Consider the following 12367-nt stretch of genomic DNA (forward strand, 5'->3'; position numbering starts at 1 on the left):
TTTTCTGAAGAAGGGTCCAGACCCAAAACGTCAGCTTTCCTGCTCCTCTGATGCTGCTTGGCCTGCTGTGTTCATCCAGTTCTACACCTTGTTATTGCATGAAATCTTTTGTTCTTGACAAGAGCCATAAATAGAAATGCAAGCCTTTCTTTATCTGAACCTTATGTATCTATTTGCTAAAATACTCAGGCATCGTTAAGCAAGTTCCACCAAAATGCATCAATGTGCCTGACAGCCTTTGTGAGTTGCATTGATAGACATTCCCTCCTTTACTCTCTTGGCGACTGATTAATTAGGAAGAAAGAATAGCATATTTCTTTATTACAATGTAAAATTGACCTTTCCTCTACTGTAAGACAATGCTGCAAAAGTTTACCGATAACAATCTCCACAATGTTGACAGGAACGGAAGTGCCAATAATATCAGGAATAGAACCAACCTTGATCAGATCCAGCAGAAGTGATGATTTGAACATCCAGTCCAATTTCACATCCTCATTGCTCAGCAGATCCAGCAGGCTTCCACGGGTACAGAACTCAGTCACAATAGCAAGCATCCCACAGTCAAAGAAGAATCCAAGGAAAATGTTTATGTTTTCATGTCGAAAATCTTTCACCTAAGTCAATGATAATCAAAAAATCGGTGTGCCCATAGGAAAGATAGATTTAGATAAATAAAAAGTGATTTGAAATAATGTACGTGTTCACAATAATCACTTTGCTGAACGAGAAAACCAGGCATTTGGAGTATTGTTTGCCATTTTGGGCCCCATATCTCAGGAAGGATGTACTGGCCCTGTAGTGGGTTCAGAGGAGGTTCACGAGAATGGCCCCAGGAATTGAAAACTTAACATTTGAGAAATGTCTGAGGACTCTGGGACTATACTCATTGGAGTTTAGAAGGATGTGGAGGGATCTAATTGAAACTGACAGAATAATAAATGGCCTGGACAGAGTGGATGTTGGGAAGATGTTTCCATTGGTAGGAGAGACTAGGACCCGAGGGTACAGCCTTAAAGTAAAGGGAAGACCTTTTAGAATGGAGATAAGGAGGAACTTCTTCAGCCAGAGAGTGGTAAATCTATGGAATTCACTACCACAGAAGGCTGTGGAGACCAGGCCATTGAATACATTTAAGACTGATATAGATAGGTTCTTGATTATCAAGGGGATCAAGCGTTACGGGGAGAAAGCAGGAGAATGGGGTTGAGGAACTTATCAACCAGGATTGAATGGCGGAGCAGACTCGAAGGGCCGAATGGCCTAATTTCTGCTCCTATGTCTTATGGTCTTATGGCATCTGGATCATTGACTTTCATTAAGGTTCGTCTGCAAAAATAATGCTCCAAACAATAGATATTGAGAAATTTCAACATGGAAATCAGAGTGGGTACCTGACCACTTCAGCTCACCACTTGCTCCAAAGATACTAGATACTAGACACCAACGTCTCAGGGCTTTATCCATGGGCACCAGCCACATGTACACCACATCCATGGATGTTGGCATTCAATGTATACCAACCTCTAAGAGCCTCAAGGCACATCTCCAAGGAATTTCTGTATGCTTCTGTTGCACCTCAGGTTACACCAGCAACTAAAATTGTAAAGGACACTGTGTACTCAGGAACACGTACCCAGCTCATGGGCTGGACCGGTCTGCGTCTCCAGACTCTTTATTCACTGTCAGATTTCTCACTCACTCTGAACTCACCTGGTGGCTCACGGCATCCCTGCTCTGCCTTGCTTTGACTCACCTTGCCTTTGTGTGCTTTGGCCCCTCAGAGAGAGCTACCGGGCTCATATTACTTTTGTCTTGCCATGGCATTTAGTGCAGATACAAAGGCAGAAAGCTTGTCATAGTCATAACCGTATCTCACTTTGTACAAGGGACCTTTGAACAGGGATCCCAACACAATAAGTCAAGCGTAGATTCTGATAGCAGTGTAGGGCCTTGGACATGCTCGGTCTGCCATTTGTGGCAGTTGGAGTCAGGATGCTTTCCACATAAGAGCCGAGCCAAGTGTTGGGCAGCTCCCTACCAGTATTCCCTATAATTTTCTTATCAGTTGTGCAGGCCTCTGAGGCCCATGCACAGCAGCAACTTTTGAATTCGGAAGACGATATTGTGATCAGCACTGACGCCGATCGCCATATGCAGAACATTGGACCAGTTGTGTAGCTTAGAGGGAACATTGCTCACTACCCACATTAACTCGTTCTCGCCTACTGGAGGCCACTTTCCTCCTGGAATGAGAAGCAGGCAGGTATTACAGGAGATGAAAGTGAATGGTACCACAGTTAATTTCTGTCATGATGGGAGGTGTCCTGAGTGAATGAATAGGCAGCATAGAGGGTGTGTATGATTACCAGTGTTGGAGTTGAGGAAGAGCAAGTTGGTAGGCATTAGTGAGAATGATAGAGCGTGAAGCTTGGTGGGAGGTAAGTACAGTAGCTGAGATAGAGTGAGTGTGAGATATCAGTGAGAAGATGGTGGCACTTACGCTGATGAACTTGAAAAGATTGTTGACCTTCTTCTTATGCTCTGGGCATTCCTCCAGATGGCTGCAGCTGCTCTAACCTGGGTAGAAATCTCAGACCAGGTTTGCATGGTCTGGTGTCACAGCTTCCACTTGCGCTACATGGAATGAGCTCCCAGAGGAAGTGGTAGAGGCAGGTGCAATGGCAACATTTAAAAGACATTTGGACAGGTACATGGATTGAAAAGGTTCAGTGGGATATTAGCCAAACACAGGCAAAAGGGACTATTTCAGTTTAGGATACCTGGTCTCATGGACAAGTTGGGTGGAAGGACCTGTTTCTGTGCTGTATTACTATGTGACTCTATGGGTCTAAGAGGAATTCCTGACTCTACACAACCCCATCCAGCAGGACCGCCAGGTCCCTGTGCACAAAGAGGTACGATAGTATCCCCTGTCTGCCATGTCCAGGACAAATATCAGGAACTCTGCAAGACAGCTCCAAACTGACAGGGCTTCACGAGGTGCACAATGAGCTAGAAAAGATGGCACGGGTACAAGGGCTGCTGGTGAATTCCAGAATATTCCAGCAGTGGCAAATTTCTCCAGGAATGGCACCTGGTAAGGTGGCACTGGAATTGGACATAAGAGTTGTTATGAGGGTTGGTATTTAATGAAGGTGAGTTTGGTAAGACACAATGAGAAAACTCACTAGGTTTAGTGGTGAAAATCCTCCAAAAAACTGGGCACAACTTGCACTTAGCCAGAAACACATGATTCAGCCTCTTGTTTCTAACAGATTTAGAAAACTTGTGAATTTTTTAAGAATTTGTAACCACAGAGATGATAAATAAAGTTAAATGGCTGAATGCTTTAACTTCCTGATTCTGAGTATATTCTGAGTTTAATATGCTTGAATTCGTAAAATCTTTGCATAAAATGATATATTATTTAGAAATAAATTCTATCCACAAATACAGTCAGAATTTGGTACATGTCATACTAAATAGTACAAATATATTGGTGGATTTCTTTGGGTCACACTTTTCTATTTAATTAAGATATCTGATGGGCTGGAGTAGGGTTCTGTAGTGATTGGCCAGGTGGATCTTGTTGAGTATGAGTTCCCTGATTGGGGTTGTTAACCTGGGCCTATCAGGAAGTCCTGGCTGACAGATATAAACAGGAGATTCAGGGATCCTTCTTACTCTGGGGACTGACTCTGAGCTAGCTGGTCAGAATGCATCTACTATGCATGCTTAAGTAAAGGGTGACTTGGTGATGGTATATTGGCCTCCATAGAGTTATTTCAAGTTCCTATGCAACTAAAGCCAAATTGTACCTGGTACCTCTGTACCTGGTCTTTACAAATGGATTCAAGATATTGTTAAATGAAGTTGTGAGGAAGTCTTTCTTCCAGGTGAGCTGTTTGGAGGATGACACGACTTGAACTCAGACTTTACAAACGTGATGGATTATCTTTAATAGAGCCATAGAGAACAGAAGGAGACCAATCAGCCCACTGTTCCTGTGCTCTTCATTTTAATTGTGCAACTAATTTTTATTAAAGGAAAAGAATCATGTTACAAGGGTTCTGAGAATGTTTTGTAAAAAAAGGAGGGAGTGTCTCAGAAGTAAAAAGAGAATGCTTGGACTATGAAATCATAAGGTAGAAATAACTGTAAGCAGTGTTTATCATATAAAGACTTAAAGCCCTTTGTTAAAGTGGTGGAGAAAGAAATTGGTGCAAGTATGTTAAGCATTCACATAACATCACCAACAGTAAGCCCACCCCTGTGGCTCGAGTTATTGTCTTGGCTGACTATACTATACAGACTTTGTCTCCATTGACTAAAGGCATCTCTCTAAAGGCAAACCAAAAGGAATCCTTTCCTTAGGTTTTTGGCACTTGCTTGAAAAGCTGAATGGTCTATTCCTGTTCCCATATTCATTTTGTATCCCCCTGTCAGCTCTTCAAAAAGTGCCATTTGCAGAAACTGAACTCACTAATCACAAATCTACAATGTGATGAAAACAAAAAGATTGTTTTTTGTTCCCTCTTAAACATACCATTTCAAACACGGCACTTGCGCCTGGCTTAATATTTCCATATTCTTTGTAAGGAAACTTCTTCAACCAAACCCAATCACCCTGTAAAAAAGAAATTCTTTTATTTCAAGTTGTGATATCCTAGTGATGAACTATCACAGCTCTAGTCACATTTACCGATAACAGAAGAAAGCAATCTCATGACAATCAGAAACATGTTAAAGGGATACTGTTAGTAAAAATATTGGCAAATACATGTCTGTGAAATAATTGTAACGATATAAAAGTCAAAAATATGTTTTTTTCTTTTCTTACATTTTCTCATTTGGTGCGGGTATTTGCTGGCTGGGCAAGCATTTATTGCCCATCTTAAATTTCTCTTGAGAAAGTGGGATGAACTGCTATCATGAACTAGTGCAGCACATGTAGGGCTGGTACTCTCTTATGTTCTGTTAGGTAAGGAATTCCAGGATTCTGATGCACAACAGCAACGGAACGATGATATGGTCACAAGTCAAGATGATGAACAGCTTAGAGAGGAACTTGTAGAAGGTGATGTTCCCATGTATCTGCATTCCTTGTCCTTCTGGGTGGAGGCTTCTGTCAAAGTAACCTTGGTGAGTTACTACAATGCATCTTGTAGGTTGTGCACACTGCTGCCTCTGTGTGTTAGAGCTAGGGCAGTGAATGTTGAAGGTGGTGGATGTGGTGCCAAGTAAGTGGGCTGCTTTGTCCTGGATGGTGTCGAGCTTCTTGAGTGTTGTTAGAGCTGCACTCATCCAGGCAAGGAGGGAGTATTCCATCACACTCCTGACTAAGGGGCAGCATGGTGGCTTAGTGGTTAGCGCTGCCCTGCCTCATGACGCCAGGGACCTGAGTTCGATTCCACCCTTGGGCGACTATCTATGTTGAGTTTGCATGGGTTTCCTCCAGGTGCTCTGGTTTCCTCCCAGAGTCCAAAGATGTGCAGGTTAGGTGGATTGGCCCTGTTAAATTGCCCACAGTGTCCAGGGATGTGTAGTTTAGGTGGATTAGCAATCGGGAAGGCAGAATTACAGTGATAGGGTAAGGGGTGGGTCTGGGTGGGATGCTCTTTGGAGGATCAGTGTGGACTCAATGGGCCAAACGGCCTGCTTTCACACTGTAGGGATGCAATAATTCTGTGACTTATGCCTTGTAGATTGTGGATGGGCTTTGGGGAGTCAGGGAGTAAGTTACACAACGCAGAATTTGCAGACAATGCCAAGGCCATTGAATGTCAGGGGAAAATGGTTAGATTCTCTTTTGTGGGAGATGGCTATTGCCGAGTACCTGTCTGACACAAATATTACTTGTTACTTATCACCCCAAGTCTGAATGTTGTCTAAATCTTACTGCATTTGGACACAGACTGCTTTAGTATCAGAGGAATCGTGAATGGTATTGAACATTGTGTAATTATGGGTGAACATGCTCACTTCTTTCCTTATGGTGAAAGGAAAGTCATTAATGTTTGCGAAGATGTTTATATCCAGGACACTACCTTGAGAAATTCCTGCAGCAATGTCCTGAGATTGAAATGATTGACCTCCAACCAACTTTCTGCTCGGTATGACTTATTTTCTCTCTGATTCTCATTAACTTCAGTGTTGCTTAGATTCCTTGATGCCACACTTGGTTGAATGCAACCTTGATATCAAGTGCTGCCACTCACTCCTCACTTCTGTAATTCAGTGCTTCCATCCATGTTTGGACCAACGCTGTAATGACGTCAGGAGCTAAGTAGACTGGCAGAATTAAAACTGTTTTCCAGCAAGCAGACTATTGCTGGCAGTAATATGACATTAACGAGACAATTATGCATTTGAAAACTTTCTGTTTTGTCATGTGAATTCCTGCCAGCTCCTTCTCTGGGATTTTTAAATCTGCTTATATTTTCATTCATTTATCTGACATTTAATCAACTGAAACAGATCTTCTTCAGAAAAGCACCTGCTGTCCTTATTCATCCTTTACGGGTAAGCTAACCAAATTGACCCAAAGCAGGTGGCCCTGCTACACTCAGGCGACTAGCACAAAACAGGAGATATTGCATGATACCAGCAACAAACAGGGGCAGGACTTATACAATTAAAAGGAGAATTAGAAGAACAGAGAGACCAAGGGGTTCTGGTATCTGATTCTTTGAAGTTTGCATCACATAAAGATAGGGTGAGTAAGAAAGTGTTTAGCAGGCTTTCATTCATTACTCAGACCTTTGAGTATAGGAGTTGGAATATTATGTTGAGGATGTACAAGACGCTGGTGAAGCCTTTTCTGGAGTATTGTGTGCAGTTCTGGTTGCCCTGTTATAGGAGGGATATTATTAAGGTGGAGAGGGTTCAGAAGAGATTTACCAGGATTTTACTGGGTATGGAGAGTTATAAAGAAAGGCTGGATAGGCTGGGACTTTTTTCACTAGAACATAGGTTGAGGAGTGACCTTAAAGAAGTTTATGAAATCATGAGAAATATCGATAAGGTGAATGGCAGGTGTATTTTCCCTAGGGTGGGAAATTTCAAGACTAAAGGCATATTTTTAACGTGTGAGGAGAAAAACTTAAAAAAAGACATGAGGGGCATTTTTTTACATAGCGATTCATGTGTCAAATGAACTTCCAGAGAAAGTGGTGGATGTAGCTACAGTTCCAACGTTTAAAAGACATTTTGATAAGTACATGAATAAGAAATGTTTGGAGGGATATGGGCCAAGTGCAGGCAGGTGGAACTAGTTTAGTTTGGGATTATGGCCAGCATGGACTGGTTGGACTGAAGGGTATGTTTCCATGCTCTTTGACTCTATGACCTTATGACTCTATAATGTCAGAAATCACACAGCACCAGGGTATAGGCCAACAGGCTTATTTGAAAACGCAAGCTTTCTGAGTCTCATCTCTTCTTCAGATGATAGTGAGGGAGGTAGTATCAGGCACAGAACTTGTAAGTAAAAGATCAAGGTGTCACACCACTGATCAGGATGTATTAAACAAATCTGAGATGCTGTTAAATCTTCAATCAGTAGAAGGTTTTAATGTATACATTCTATTTTGTTCAAAAAGCACACAATTTGTAGACAGTCTGTCAATGTGGCGTTTTATAAATTTTTAGAAATAAAACCAGTCTGACTCCAAATCAAAACACAAACAGATTCTAAACAAGGGTTCCCACCTAACATGCATTGTCTAACCTAAAATGTCACCTCTTCTTTACACTGATAAAACCTTTGGTTCTCTCATGACAGTGACTTGTAAGGAATTCTGGGATTTAAATATACATATTAATCAATTAAAACCTTCAAACTGATTGAAGATTTAAACTGCATCTCAGGTTTGCTTAATACATCCTGATCATGGTGTGACCCTTTGATCATTTACTTATAAATTCTGTGTCTGATGCTACCCCTCTCACTAACACCTGAGGAAGGAGTGCAGCTCTGAAAGCTTGTGTTTTCAAATAAACCTGTTGGACTATAACCTGGTGTTGTGTGATTTCTGACCTTGTCCACACCAGTCCAACACCACACCTCCACACCATGACTCTCTAACGGTAGATGGATGGTGGTGGGCATGTTGGAGCCAAGAAATTGAGAGAGGGGAAGATCATAGAGAATGCGCACAGTGGGACAGGGAGGAGGGTGATGAAGGTGAAGAAGAGGAACAAATGTCTTTGGCCAGGGTTTGGTTCAGGCTCAGGGATGGGTGTTGCTCCTCTTGGCCCACAAGGAGAGTTTTCAAATATATTTACCTTGTGAAGCCAGCAGCTCCCATCTCCATTGAGCAGTCAGGTTGTGCCAGCCTTTAAATTGTGCCCCTATATGCACCATAAAAGCCCTATTTAGTTACTTTTACCACTTTTCCTGAATGGGACACAGGCACACTGGGCATGTACTCCACCCCCCTGCCCCCAACCCCACTATAAAATTAGAATCAGCCCCAAATGTGACTTTTTTTACTTTTAACCAGGCATACTTGACCCCTTTTTCAGCCATCCTGGAAGATTTAATAGCAACCAGATTGATGCCAACTTCTTTGTTATTATGCATTACAATTGTATATGCTGCATCTAAAAGATTGTATGCAAATATTCACACACATACACACATATATATAAAACACAGTAATTACCTCATAAACTGCTACGTTTGAGTTTTCATGAGTGGCAGGAGTAAGACTTCTCATTGAGAGTGACCACATGGGAGATTTTTTACTTCTGGTCTCAGATAGGCTTTGTCCCCCTTCAGTAAGTTGACTATCTTCACGACTGATTTTCTTAAAATGAAATATGAGAAAGTTAGAGCCAATTGGAAATGATAGCACACACACATGGTTATGAAGACCTACTGATTTAACTCACTATTTTTTAAAATTAAGATTGATATTTCATATATTTTCATGTATACATAAATGATAATATAATTAATATTGAGCTAAATTACCAACCTTCTTACTGAGCTGTGGGTTTATAAATGTTACATCATTGAGTGTCAGTAATATCTTATCAGGACCCTTCAGTAATTTTATTTGAATTATTCTGCGTCTGGAAATTAAAATCAGAAATTAGCCCATAGGAAAACTGTAGACAAAAGAAAAAATTAGCAGCAAATGGTAGTGGCTTTCTGTTGCCTGTTCACCACCCTTATGGTGTCAGCCTTGTTACAGTGGTAGCACTTTCACTTTTTAAGTCAGCCAGCTAAGCATTCAGAATGGAGCACACAATCCAGGCTCTCATTTCCATACATTACTAAGAAATTGCTGTATGGTCAAAGGAGCTGTCTTCTGGAAGACAGGATAAACCATGGCTCTCTCAGGTACATGTAAGAAGTCCCATGGTACTTTTCAAAAAATGGTTTGGGATGTTCCTCCTGGCCAATACTTACCCCTCAGCCATTATCAGTAAAACAGATTATCTGTTCATTTATCATTGCTCTATGTGGGACCATACTGTGTATAATTGCATTAGTCTATATCACAACAGAGAAGATTTCAGAAGTACTTAATTATTTCAAGCAAAAACATTTTGGGAAGGTTATGAAAGATGGTATTTTAATGCAACGGTTTTGTTAAATTATCATCATAATATCCCTACAGTGTGGAAACAAGCCCTTCGGCCCAACAAGTCCACACCAACCCTCAGAGCATCCCCTCCAGAACATTCCCCCTGTAACCCATCTAATCTACACATCCCTGAACGCTGCAGGCAATTGAGCATGGCCAATCCACCTAGCCTGCACATCTTTGGACTGTGGGAGGAAACTCATGCAGACATGAGGAGAACATGCAAACTCCACACAGACAGTCGCCCAGGGGTAGAATTGAACCTGGGTCCCTGGCACCGTGAGGCAGCAGTGCTAACCACTGAGCCACCGTGCCACCCTAAAGTGTGTCAGAAGTGAGATTCGAACCCATGCCTCCAGTTGGAGACCAGAACATCCAGCTTTCTGCAGAAAGGCTTTACTCCTTGAGTCCGGCGCCTTAGGCCACTCGGCCATCCTGACACCGATTATCTAAATGGTGAGGGATTGCAGAGCTCTGAGATAGAGGGATCTAGATGTCTTCATGCATGAATCACAAAGTGCCTAAACAGGAAGCAATTAGGAAAGTTAATAGACTAGTATTGTTTGTTTTGAGTGCAAACAAATACAAAAGTAAACAGGTTTTGCTTCAGCTGTACAGGGCATTGATGAGGCCATATTTGGAGAACTGTGCTCAGTATTATCTTTTTATGTAAATGTGTAAATATTGCAGAAGCTGTTTAGAGAAAGTTTATGAGACCAATACCTGGAATGGGCGGATTGTCTTATAAGGAAAGGTTGGACAGGGTATGCTTGTATCTGCTAGAGTTTAGAAAAGTAAGAGGTGGTTTGATGAAAGCATATAAGATTCTGAGGAGTCTTGACAGGGTGCACAGGGAAAGAATGTTTCCTCTTGTAGCAGCATCTAGAATTAGGGGACATTGTTCCCAGCATAAGGTGCCACCCATTTAAAAGAGATAAGAAGAATTTCTTTCTTGCAGAAAGTCATGAGTCTTGGAACTGTGTTCCTCAACACACAGTGGGAGTAGAGTCTTCGAATATTTTTAGCCATATGTGGGCAAATTCTTGGTAAGTAAGGGTCAGAAGGTTATTGAAGATAGGAGAGAATGTGTAATCATCAAATCTGGAATGATCTTATTAAATGGCAAAGCAGACATGAGGGAACAAGTGGCCAACATATACTCCCAATTCATCTGCTCATGGCTTTTTGGAACTTTATCGCTCTGTTAGCTCCTTGTTGTATTAGTAATGCTATGCTTTAAAGTTAGCATCACTCTATTGCAATGTTAGATTTATTCTGTGTTACTGTTAGCAGCAATCCAGTTGATTGTTAGATATTGTATACTGTTTCATGATTATTGAGGTATGGGGTTAACAATATTATAATGGAGTTTATTTCCTATTTGCATCCAGAAAGAGATTTGAATTTGGTGAAGTGAACTTGCCAGCTGCCCAGAGGTAATGTCAGGAAGTCTGAACAGCAACTGGATTTGGGTTCATTTGAATGGACCACTAGAGAGCTGAAGACCCCAAGCAGGTACCATCCTGTAAATCATCAGTTATGGGAAATGGTCCAGCCTCTCTGCTGAGTCAATGAATCAATTGGGCCATGTTTCTTTGTAGCTTCATAGTCATCTTTTATATCTGTGGGGCATAGGAGAGAAATGTTGTAAGGAGCAGGCCTGTTGAACCACTTCATGACTGTTTTCTCCAAGGTCAAAATGTCCAGAAATGTGATCTGAACCCAGAGTTTCTGCCTTGGTACCAGAGGTAGTACCCACTGAGCCAAAAGACCTTTTAATTGATCTATAGTGGGACGCAAAAAAAAAGGCGCATTAAAACCATGGTAGTCTCCTCGTTCAAGCCGAGGATAAATCTGTTTTGGAGCTTCAGTCTCCCAATAATAGCTCCGTTTGTACAGGTTTGTGACAATACTGTCTGATCGCTTGTGTGAGTTAGTATCAGGATCTAAGCAGGAAGTGCTCTGCCTGGTTTTAACTTCCCACCAACTCAGTTCTGCTATTGATTCAAGATCACGGGATAGCCAAAATAGGCATTAATATTTGCAATAGATTAAGAATAACTTTTAATTAAACCTTAGAGCTCAAGCATTCTACTGTTGAGGGTAATTCACCAAATGCTATACCTTATACAGTAGACAAGACCCACACTGAAAAGCACCACAAAGATGATCATCAATGGCACTGTTATGGCGAAGAAAGGATCAATTCCTAAAATAAGAAGTAAACACAACAACATGATAATAGAATAAAGGAGAAATAAAAGTATTGAATCCTGTAATTTTATGGTGGTTTATTTTCATCACCCTACTTCATCCATAATCCTAAACATTGGTAGCCAGGACCATAGTTCTAAACTGAGACAGAATAAAGAAACCTTGTCATCTCAAAAGTATTCTTTGAGGCTATGTTTTAAAGTTAAGGGTGGGTGTGCTGACATTACACCTTTGAGGTTAATGTTTGAATTGAAGCTCAGTCTAAATTGGTGTAAAGATTACTTGCTGATGGCTGTAAAATAGTGAAAAAACTCAGTTTGTGCTGATTGAACACCCAATGTACAAAACTGTCAGCAGTCCAACATAAATTTGCAATACATTATTACTTTCATTCGAGAGCTATAAAGACAGATGGTGTACAAACAGAAAAAAATTCATCATGATCTTTTCTCAAGAGTACCCTTTTCTCAGCTCACACACTGGCAGTGAATGTTCATATTTAACTGCTCACTCGCACTGTTAATGTGTACACTTACGCTGTTCACTCGCACTGT

At 41.2% G+C, this 12367-nt stretch overlaps 2 protein-coding genes across 2 annotated transcripts in view; both read right to left on the reverse strand.

Annotated features, from left to right (window-relative positions):
* Positions 1 to 12367, reverse strand: part of LOC109936583 (transforming growth factor beta activator LRRC32-like) — a 267744-nt gene that overhangs the window by 118410 nt on the left and 136967 nt on the right. The window lies entirely within an intron of this gene.
* Positions 1 to 12367, reverse strand: part of LOC109931641 (retinal guanylyl cyclase 2-like) — a 48901-nt gene that overhangs the window by 28942 nt on the left and 7592 nt on the right. Inside the window, 5 exon segments of the mRNA XM_048605461.1 lie at positions 441 to 617; positions 4550 to 4630; positions 8670 to 8797; positions 8981 to 9081; positions 11724 to 11808. Coding sequence (XP_048461418.1) covers positions 441 to 617; positions 4550 to 4630; positions 8670 to 8797; positions 8981 to 9081; positions 11724 to 11808 — 572 coding nt within the window.

This window comes from Rhincodon typus, chromosome 14 (assembly GCF_021869965.1).
Source record: "Rhincodon typus isolate 14 chromosome 14, sRhiTyp1.1, whole genome shotgun sequence".
In the NCBI taxonomy this organism is placed as follows: Eukaryota; Metazoa; Chordata; class Chondrichthyes; order Orectolobiformes; family Rhincodontidae; genus Rhincodon; species Rhincodon typus.